The sequence below is a fragment of the Eurypyga helias genome, unplaced genomic scaffold (assembly GCF_000690775.1).
Source record: "Eurypyga helias isolate BGI_N326 unplaced genomic scaffold, ASM69077v1 Scaffold36761, whole genome shotgun sequence".
In the NCBI taxonomy this organism is placed as follows: domain Eukaryota; kingdom Metazoa; phylum Chordata; class Aves; order Eurypygiformes; family Eurypygidae; genus Eurypyga; species Eurypyga helias.
In genome coordinates this window covers 1-11,149 of record NW_010233401.1, presented here as the reverse complement: position 1 = coordinate 11,149, position 11,149 = coordinate 1, and the positions used below count along the sequence as shown (strand labels likewise).

The 11,149-nt window shown below is 45.0% G+C and overlaps 1 protein-coding gene across 1 annotated transcript; it reads right to left on the bottom strand.

Annotated features, from left to right (window-relative positions):
- Positions 1–2,404: 2,404 nt before the first annotated feature.
- Positions 2,405–10,514, bottom strand: ATMIN (ATM interactor). The gene is made up of 5 exons (XM_010161727.1): positions 10,492–10,514; positions 8,249–8,258; positions 6,361–6,486; positions 5,195–5,394; positions 2,405–4,235 (listed from the first exon to the last, which is right to left on the bottom strand). The coding sequence occupies exons 4-5, from the start codon at positions 5,386–5,388 to the stop codon at positions 2,405–2,407; spliced, it is 2,025 nt and encodes a 674-aa protein (XP_010160029.1). The 5' UTR covers positions 5,389–5,394; positions 6,361–6,486; positions 8,249–8,258; positions 10,492–10,514.
- Between the last annotated feature and the right edge of the window lie 635 nt (positions 10,515–11,149).

Below are 11,149 nucleotides of genomic sequence, written 5' to 3'. Positions count from 1 at the left end.
AGGGTTTCAAAGTTCTTGAAGTGCTAGCCGGTCTCTCCAACGGCTACAACCCAAAGCCGCCGGTAACTCTGCTCCTCATCACTTAAGGTTCCTTCTCCTGCAGAAAAAAGACCGACTTGCTAAATTCAGGGCTAATGAAGTGTTTCCCACTTCTGCCTTCTACAGCGGTGGAAAACGCAGTTTTCCCAAACCCCCAAAGTCCTTTAAAGTAGTACTCTGGGAGCCAGATTCGTAGTGACTGCTTCTCTTTCGTGTGTCAGTACAGACAACTCGCACCATCACAGCCCATGTGTGAAGACGTGCTCTCTGGTATTCCAGCCAGGGGAAGAAAGAAGAAGGAAAAACACTTTAAAACCCAAAGATGCAACAGTACTAGAAAAACATCATAAGAGAATAAATTAACCTAATTTTGTCATTTATCTTACTTCTCAGTTTCTAAGGAGGCAGGTAAATACGAATCAGTCGTATCTTCAGGAGAAGCGGAACTACAAGCGATGCCTTCCTTTTCTCAGTGTGTCCCATCTTTCAGATCAGAACCCTGGGGGCACTTTCCCAAAAGCAAAATGACTGCACTCCTGGGGGAGCCCCAAGATTCCTCTCTGTGGTTTCCTCAGCCAAAGACCAGAAGCGTTTGAAACGCTGAAAAATTAAACAGGCAACACAGCTGTGGTTTCAGGAGGAAAATATGAGTTTCAGGGTTAATCTGAAGAGATTATTTCCAGTAAAAGTGGAGAGGCTTAGCATATTAGCACGTTAACTATGGCAATTTACAGAGAGTAGTAGAAAGAGACAAAAACTCGAAAGGTATTGCTCATTTCCAACAAAACAAGCTAGCTGCAAGGGATGAGTAACTTAACTCCCACGTCAGAGTTAAGGGTAGCACACAGCGAGTCTTCAGAAACTAAGGCTTGGACACTGACGGATGGGCTGCCCGATAAATACACAGCCACCACCTCTCCTCTCACAACGGAGCAGTAGAGTCTGTTACAGGCCCAGGAACCGGACACAAAGCAGTTTCTCCCTTCATTTAAGGTTAACAAAGGACAGAACCAGAGGCCCACATTTTGCAGGTGTAAGACATAAAAAGTAGTTAAGGCCAGATTCCAACATACATTCACAACTGATGCTTTTTTTTTTCCCCATGCAAATGAAAAATAACTGCAAACAATGGTACAAGGGGCAAGATGAATATTAAGAAAACAGAATTCCAAGAGGTTACACATTTCTTCTCTGAAAAATCAGTTTGTTTGAATCTGCCCGTACTCAGAAAATCTCTCGAAGAGCTGCAGGAACTGAGGGCTGCAGATCAATGTGCAAAAGCAGGAGACGGCTGTTCTGACAGGGTTTCTGTGAGCTGATCTCCCAGCTCTGCTGTACAGATTCCAACTGGTTTTGGAAGTGCTAAGTCCAAAACCAGGAGTGTAGGTGAATGAGTATTTTAGAGAATTTGATTTCCCATTTCTAAAGGTTTCTGTTAGGTAACAGGGGTATAAACCCCTGTAAGATTTCCCAACTTGTATCTTAACAAAGCCAGGAGAATTCCAGTGAAAACTAAGTATTCCAGTCTTCGAGGCACACACACTGTAATGTTTGCATTTCACAGTCACAAATAATTTAAGAAAATCCCTCCTGAAGATTCCAAAATGTTAGTCCCATTTACTACACTAGCTAAAAGGATAACACACTAATTTTCCCTATAATGATGTATTCCAAGTTCTGTTCCTACCCTTCAAAGGGCATCAGTGCCACTCAGGGAAAAAAAATTAAAAAGTACTGCTTTCTATATTTTTAATAATAAATATGTTCAACGATTCGAGAGTCTGTATGTGTCTAGTGTGTTTGACAGGTATTTGGAAAACACCAACTTATGCAGGAGAAAGAGCTGTGAAGGCACACAGCAAAAGGAGACAATTCGGCTTACTATGTTCATGCCGGATTTAAAATAAAGCTACTGAAACAAGTAAACAGAAGTAGCTCACACTAACAGAATCCTCCCTGTAAGTTCAGGGAACCATCTGAGTTGGACAGGTCAGGGTTTTGATCCAGCCCAATGGAACCCTGTATGTAAGCCAGGGATAACAAGTCTAAAAGTTCTTCTGTTGCCATGAAAGCAGTACTAGCTTTGTAAAGACGACTGAGGAACAAACATAGGCACCACAACTGGTTTTTTTTTTAAGGTTCAAATGTACGTTAACATGTTACAGCCCCTCTCTCCCCCTTTATGTACACGTAGCTTACGTGAAGTTACATATTCAGCAGAGAACCTTCGGCATGGAAAGTCTCTTAGGCCAGCTGCTCAGGACAACTACATTCAGTAACGCAAAGTGTGTAACTTGGCCAGCCCATCTCTCCCACCCCAATAACTTAATTCCAAACCACAGGAAGGAGTTGTGTTATGTAGTACTCAGTGGCTGGGCTTGTCAGAGCTCTGAAACAAGGAGCACAGCTCTTCGCAGGTCTGTGTTTCTACTGAACTGAACTGGGACTCCATTGTATTCCAGGCTAGGTCAGCCAGAAGGAAGTCATCCATTGCGGTCTGTGTCTCATTGCTGGTAAGGAATAAACTCCCCAGATTCTCAAAGCAGCTATCCATAGTCTGTGTTTCAGCGCTGCTGAGCTGGACTTTGCTTTCAATATTTGGAGCAGGTATACTTTTAGTAGCTGGATAAAGTTCTGTCTGGGTTTCTGTATCAGAGGAGTCAGTACTCATGGAGAAACTAGACTGCTTCAGAATGCTTCCTAAAGGCAGGTGGGTATTACTGTCCAGAAAGAAATTCAAGTCTGTCTGTGTCTGCGTATCAAACATCTCCAAACCTAGGAAGTTAGAATTTCCTCGGCAGCTGTATGACTGAGTGGCACTATCTGAAAATAAGAAATCAGTCTGAGTTTCAATGTCCAGTGACTCCAAAACGGGCTCAGGGTTCAGGGTACCAAGCTCGCTCTCTTCAGTCTGAGTTTGGATATTGGATGCTGAAAAGAACTCCTCAATGTCAAAGTCTATTCCTGTGCTCTGCGAGGGACCTGCTGGCAGATGCGTGTCCCCGTTAGAACTCGTCTCAGACAACAGGCCACGATTATCCAGTGTCTGGCCAGACATGTTTCCTGAGAAGATGTTTTCCAGATCACTCAGTAGGTCCATTGTCTGTGTCTGATTATCCGTCGTGTTTTGAGGTGGAAGTATATTAGTCTGCGTATTGAAGCTGATAAGGGAGACAGACTTCACTGTATCTTGATTCAGGCTCTTGCAGTTACTCCTTTGTAGCAGGGTTTGATCTATATTTGCAGGCATTAAATTGTTTTCTGGAAGTTCAATGTGAGTAGAAGCACTGTATGATGAATGAACGTTGTCAAAGATGTCACTGGACATTACAGCCTGGTCCATTTGCACCCTCCCATCCACAGCGTCCTGCGTCCTGCTGGTCTGCGTCTCCCTAGAAATGCCACACGCTGGAAAACACACCTGACTAAAGGCATCAGTCTGAGCAGCTATGGATGAAGTCAGTTTGGAAGCAGGCAGCAGCGTCTGTGTCTGTACGCTGATGGGTAACGAAACCTGCGAGCTGAATGACAGATCTGTCTGAGAGCAAGAGGACACGGAAGAACCGGGAGTCCAGGCTGCAGCTGGCACAAAGTTCTGTGAAATGTAAGACAAGTCAGTCTGTATATTTATTGAAGAGATTTTATTCTTGTGACAAACATTCCCCAGCTCTTGCCCTGTGTGATTTGATGTGACCTTATCCAAGTCAACTTGTATGCCAGTGCTGACTGGTTCAGGATCACCAGAATTTGTCACTTTCGAAACAGGCATGCTGTCTTTAAACACAAGTGTTTCTGCCTCCAGTGCTGGGATCAGAATTCCTATCGACTGAGGCAATAAATGAACAGTACTTAAAACTGAACCTTGATTATCCACAGCCACCACCGCAGGTTTGACGGAAGAGTCGGGTGCAGATACGTACACGGGCAAGTGAGCAAGCTGCATCACTGGCAGTTTAACCAAAGCCACCTTGGGCTTTGGTAAAAGCATCTTCGGTGCACACTTTGGCTGCATCTGGTTCGTGAAGTTGGAACTGCAGGAGCCTTCAAGAGAGGCCACTAGTTTCCCTTCAGAGGACTCCGATTCCTGAGCGCCAGGGTTCTGGTTGTGTGTACTGATGAACGTCTCGTTTGCTTTCTCTGCCAACTGCTGATTATGCACAGAGGTTTCCATTTTCCTTTTCTTACTAGGAGGATCCCTGTAAACACGAGATCAATAATTTATATTCCATTCAAGCACAAAACATCTGCCTTCCGTTCTTGAGTCACTGCACTGAAAATAGAAACTGAAGTCACAGATGAGGGGGGATATTAGAAGACAACTAACCCCAATTAAAAGGAAGTCCATGAACTTCAGTTTTGTAAAATTTCATTCCTCACTGTCCCATGTTAAAAAGAAGAAAGGTTACCTCTTTGAAGGAGACCTACTCCTTAAAGGGGGTGGAAGTTCAGATGGTTTCTTTCCCCCTGTGCATTAAGCATTCTGATTTGAAGCCACGTATAATTGGTTACTTTGATGCTTACTCAGACTGAGCATCGAGGGGACAGTGCTCTTAAAATCAGTGTACAGGTAAAGGTGTCTCTTCAGGAGACTGAAGATACAATTAGCACTCCTTCACAAACATGTTAATTTTGCAGCAGCTGACCCTCCAAGACAGACAGGCTAGGCCTCAGGAAACACATTACCCCTTACAAAATGCCTGTACACGTTCAGACAACTACGAATCTAAACATGCATATAGGCATTAACCATCCCACACCCCCCTCCCCCAAAATCCACTACTGGTTGCAAACATTATTAGAACTATAAAGAAAATAAACTGAACTGCACTCCACGCCACAGTTACCAGCTGTGAACCTCTCCAAATCACCTCTCCTCTCTCAGAGCTGCAAAAGCAGAGGCAACAAGAACTGCTCATTTCCGCCGTGCAGTGCAGTGCTGGGTATGTGGGGAAACCTGATCTTATTGATTAGACAATCATAATTGCCTTCAGCAAAACAGCAACTGCTAAAAGCAACAGACAACTGCAAACTGCTCTACAGCTGAAACAAGGTGAGCCTATTTCCAGTTCGATCAACAGAAAGGAGACAAACCCCGGTAAATGGGAGACAGGACTTTATGAATATAAGTGTCAGTGCTTAACTGCTTCACATTTACCTGTGTTCTGCAGGAATTTCGTGGCCCGTTCTGTAAATGTGAGACAGTAATGCTGTTCTGCTGGCATAAGGGCACCCGCAAGTACACTGGAAAGTCTTGCCACAGACCTCTACGTGCCGTTTCAAATACCATTCTGTACCATAGGAGTTACTACATTTATCACATTTGTGCTTCTTTTCCGCATGCATTTTCATAAAGTGCTAGAATAGACAACGGAAAGTAAACATTAGCCTCCAGCCAAGGGAAAAAAGAAAAATCATGTTTAGAGGAGACATTAATATTTGCATTTTTGAAGTTGTTAAATAGCATTGAAGCGTAGAATTCAATTTTTTTTAAAGTCTCTTTAGGAATAAGTTACAAGCTTGATGCAATCAACAGAAAGGATTTAAAGTTTGCAAATCTGCTTTTGCTATGTGCATCTTAAACCAGAGACTTGCGTGTCCTACTGGTACCAGAGGTTTCCTACGGACATTAGTAAATCTATCGATGAATCTTGCCAAAGAGCATAGTAAGTATATACTGCAACATGTGCACGCTCCCAAAGATCTGCAGCTGAGCACAGTCTCAAGTCAAACAGGTCAGCTTCCCAGCAACACCAGAAGCTTTCCTGTTCATTTACGGCCCCAAGTGCGAGCCACTCATCCCTAAGGTCTCCCCAGCTTACCGCAGGGAAGCAACAGCAGAAGAGTGCTGTTCTTCACCCACTCCTGCAGAAGCAAGTCTCACGTGTTTTCTTAAACAGGCAACTAGTAAACAGATGCAGTTTGACACTAAAGCAGAGAACACCTCTTAATTCTTAACCAATTGAAAAGGCAGTTTAAAAGCATCAGCCACATTTTAAACCTTTATTGGTTGCTCTTGTGATTTCCCCCCCGGCTCCCCCTGATCTTTCTCCATCTTTTTAATTTGTGGAGAGGAACTGTATTCTAGTTTAGTAGAACATACTGGCATCTGCACAGTCAGAAGGCTGAAGTCCTCCAATATCCACATGCAAACATGTGAATTCATTAACCATATGCCCAGGTGGAGTTTCTGCACACAATTCTACCTTCTGGGTATATTCTGAGAGGCTTTGCTCATATCAGAATGCAAAAGTGTACGTTCTCTGGAGCAGACAAGTCAGGACTGCATCAGTATGAAAATAATACTTTAGGAAATAGGAATACCTGTTTTACAAGGGAAAACTGGGAAAAAGGTCTGTTTGGTCCTCTAGGACAGCCTTCAATAGGACAGCAGTAGAATTTCTGTGAAGTTTTCAAACCCTTCCTTATTGGCGCATTAAGTTTTCCATCCTGAAAAAGAACCAGGTGAGAAGTTGGTGATTCTACCGGTTTGTGTGTTAAAGACAGTTCAGAATACACATCAACTCCGGCTCGCTGAGGTTACACACCTTTCTGAAATTACTTGAAAGTTCAAACGGAGTTTTTCACCTGAGTGATTGCAGATACCACCCAAGCTACCAAGCGAACTTACAAGCAGCTTGGTGGTAACGAACTATTTACTTGTACCAAGGTACTCGCTGCCCCAAGTAAATTACAACCGTCTTTGGTGTTATTTGAGCCCAAAAGCTTTCCCTGCAGATGCTACACTATACTGCTGATTCAATGTGGTTTTAACTTGTTAGTAGCACAGTCTACCTGAGGCTCCATTAAAATTAGTCACACGCTACTTAACACACCCCTGACTCTGGAATTCTGTTGGCAATATTTAGTTTGCTTGTGACAAAACAAAGAATGCCAAGAACACGCTGCCATGTACTTCAGATCATAAACCAGATCTCAGTTAGGGCTGGTAGGTGAATTCTGAACCCCCAGCTATGAAGCGACTGGTGTACCTGTGCTTTCCATGCGACCTGCCTCGCTGCCCTTCACATGTCCACAAGAGGAGAAAGCAGTGTTACCTGCTCAAAGAGGAACTCAAAAATACGTGTGAAAAGGACACACTAGTGGGATTGTCCGGATCGTTCAACCACACAGAACCTCAGCCATGGAAACCAGACATGATGCATCACTTTAGGTGTATCCTACCTGAAAAAGACTCACTGGAAGTGTCAGGCAGCTGTGTCTAAGCAAAAAATTAAGAGACATCTATTAAAACTCTGATGCTCCGAGTAGCTGTGAGTCTCCTTACATCCCGAGACTGAGCAGGTGGCTAACCACATCCCCAGAGCAAGTTACAGTAGTCCATGACAGCCTCCCCAAGGCCACTCTTGAGGGAAGAATTCCTAGAGTGTGCCCTGTTTGAGCTCTGCCCTGATTTTCCTTAGCATGGCCGCAGTGGCAGTAAGCAGCGAAGTGTTGATTTGGTACCAGTCACTCCCTAACTACCTTCTTCGGGCAGATCTCCAGCTGCTTCGTGTTTACGCAGGTTAGACCAAACAAAGAATCCACAAAGCCCAACAGTCATCCCACGTGAAGCAAACGGAGTGTACTGCGACTGCCAGAACACAACGGGCTTCAGCGCTCACACCCCACTTGTCCCTACCTCCAGCTAGTCACAACCCAACGCCTCTGTGCGGAGCGACTCAGGCCCTGCTTCTGAAGTATTCATCCCATCTGCACTTCAGGAGTACTGTGAAGCAGGAGTGGGATACTTCAACGGTTTTGTTTTTCCTCACATCATCTTTCAGTCTCAGATATTCTGTGTAAAACACGATCCCTTCAAGCAATGTTTTGGTTCTATTTCCACACACTCAGCACTGCTACTGGCTGACGCTGCCGCAAGTTTGGTTTTGTTAATGACACACCACACTCAAAGCAGCAAAGTTCAGAGCCTCTCGACCAAAACGATCAACTGCCATTCCATCAAGAAAACCCAGAATAATTCTCTCCAAAGGGAGCTCACATGTAATGCTTTAACCTTCTAAGCATCTTTATGCACCCCAGTTTTCCCCACGACAGCAGTTTTCCCCACTCATAAACAGGCCTGGCTTATCGCTGCTGAATAATTACTGTGGTTGGTTTTGCACCTCCGAGAGCAACTACCCAAAACAGGAACATGACTCAAAGAAATCTAGTTATTCCAGCCTCGCTACCCCCAGTTACACTTTTTAACCCTGAGTTTACTGGAAACACTTTGAACAGATGCCAGTCGCCAAGTCTTCAGGAGAAATAAAGATTTGCCTTTAAGTCAGAACCAAGCCTGGTCTCTCCCACGGCAGAGGAGATCAATATGCTTAGTAAGCAGCAACTGCAGGTCCTTATTCCTAATAAGAAGTAGTTCAAAGGTGTTACATTTAACATCACAACCCCACAAATGACAGGGCAATATGGGAAATACATTCAGGCACAGATCACAACAACCTGCCTGGCCAGGAGCGTTCCAGATATTCTCACAAGTCCTTTCCTTGTATGTCTGACTTTACTTCCCCTGTTTCTACAACAGCCACCCACCACAATTACTGGTGGGTATCTGTTCAATCAGCTTCTTACGCCGTGGACACTTGTAAGGAATACTGCCATCAGGAAGGGCTGGGGCAAGCACATGGAAAACGGGAAGTCACAACCCTTGCTACTGGTTCAGCCCAGGTGAACTCAGTGACTTCCTGCCTTCCTGCAACAGAAAAACTTACTCCAAAAGATTAATTTAAAACAGGAAGTTTCACTAAACTGTAGCCAACTATTTAAATTTTTTTTTTTGCAGCAGTAGCTCATGCATTTCTTTACTGAACAGCAAAGAGAGAAGTGCATTTCTTTTCATTATAAAAACTGCTGTGGTAGTGGAATCTGTGCATTTGGGTATGCTACCCCAAGGGTAAGCTACTGAATGCAGCCTCCCTGCTGTCACTGGAATTCAGAGAATCCTCTCCTTTACCTGACCTCGCTTCATTTTTAAACTACACAGGTATCTTCCCCTCCTCGCCTTAAAAAAATACAGACGGAATATTACAGAATGAAAACAAGTTTCAAGCCTAAATATATTAAGTGCCCGTTTATACCTACTGTTGTCATTGTCATTAGTTAAGCTAAGGAGCCAGAAAAGAAACATTTATGTATCAACACTTCATCCCATCTTCTTCTTAGGCCAAACAAACCAAATTCTTTTCATTCTCCTTTGTCAGACACGCTTGCCATTCATCATCCCTAGCAGCCCTTTTCTACACCTCTTCTGGGCTCATTTTAGCTTATTTGATCAGATTCCTCCCCTACAGCAGTGACGGAGAATATCCCTCTCATGTATTTTAGGACGCCCTTCTCACAGCAGTGTTACCCTACACACTCACACGTGGATGACCACGAAGCTCTGGCGAGTGTTCCCCATCTCAGTTATTTCTGTTACACACCAGGACTGATGAATTTTTGTTACCAGTTCACAAGACTAGAACCTCGTACTGCCGCACTTGACTCTGGTTTTACAGGGTGATCTTGCATTCCTACATAAACACCATTCCTCGGCAGCAACAACACCTCAGTCTGGGTTTTGATAGCAACAGACTCCTGGTGCTGCTTTCGTCAATGAAAATGAAGCAAGCTGACCGCCCTTCTCTTCAGCACTACGACCTTCTCTTCTTCCCATCTCACGTGCTCAGCTGCCTCTTCACCCATTCCCCGTTTCACTAACAAAGGCAGTTTACTGAATTCTTTTTGTCTGGGGAACAGGTTATCCCCTAAAAGGAAATACTAATGCTAAAGTATCAGCTCAAGTCCGTATCTTTCTGGAGAAACAGAGTAACACACTCCTACATCTGTATCTTTTTACCCTCCTATCTTTATCCTTTCATTCAAGACGCATTCCCAAGCCGTGCATAATACTGAAGATATTTTATCTAAGACAGTACAGAAAAATCAGCCTCCCTTAAGCCTCAATAACAGTTTATTTTCAATTAGAACTGGAATAAGTCAGATCCATCCGTGGATCCATCTGTGTTTCAGTACTTACCCAAGCTATCCCAAGACTCTGCAATTAGGTATATGAAACACATTGTAATTCTACAAGGCACAGCAGTGAGGAGCTACCGAGGCAATCGGTGAGAGGGCAGCCGCCCTGCATACCCTGAACAGGAGCTATAGAAGCCTCTAGCTGCAGCCCTTGCTGGCTGCTGCGCACGCTCACGACCAAAATGACTGTGTGTTAAACCAGAATGAATGTTTTCACCTTCTGCTGTACCTCCGCACCTGCGTACGCGTGAGACAGAATACGTAACGCGCGCAAAAGTTGTTTGCACCGAACAGGAAATGAAATAAACCAGAGAGGAGACTGTAAGTGGCTTGAGACCATGTCCTTTTGTTCATTGCCACCGACCGCCTGTAGCACACACCTGGTTCTGTAATTAGCCTTTTACTGCGGCCCACTGGGGCTGGGCTTTCACAACATGGGTATGAACGCTGTGCTTGGAGCTCTCCAGGAACAGGGTGCATCCTCACACACTTGGCGTGACGATGAGGAGAAAAGTCAGGATGCCTTTCCGAAAGGCCCACGCTCAGGTAAGCACTCGTGGAACTGTGCCTTTCCTCCCCCAGCCCGTGCTGCCTTTTCCCAGCAGTACTGTGGTAACGAGGGCTTGTTTCCAGACGGACACCCATCTAGGGGGATTTCTGGCTCACAGACATTTGTAAAAACACCCAGTGTTTGGATTATGGCGGCCTGGCAAGGGCTTGCCAAGGGCTAGGGGGAGGAACCTCGGGTATCTCTGCATGGCACCTCGCAAGTGGGGCTACAGTCCTGCTGCGGGAAGGGGAGCAGCCAGGAAGTGAAATAACAGACAGCGAGTCCCAAGGAGCTTCTAACGGCCTTAGTTATGGGTACCGCTGGTACGAAACTGGTTGTTTTCTGCCAGTAATTTTCGTGGGCTCCTCAACCGACTGGTCACTGTGCGCGCACACACACTCGCGTGTTATACGCGTACCCGCACCCACTTTCCAGGCGGGGACATTTCAACATGAGGCAACGAGAAACGTTTCGTTCTTCCCAGCTGGCAGACGCCCGCCCCCCAAGCCTTGCTGCACTCCAGAGCAA

What these genes read in the sequence shown, in the direction of transcription:
- ATMIN (XM_010161727.1), bottom strand. Translation starts at nt 5,388, where the DNA reads ATGAAAATGCATGCGGAAAAGAAGCACAAATGTGATAAATGTAGTAAC. An exon ending in GAAATTCCTGCAGAACACAG is followed by an intron (nt 4,236 to 5,194) that starts GTAAATGTGAAG and finishes TCGTGTTTACAG; the next exon opens with GGATCCTCCTAGTAAGAAAA.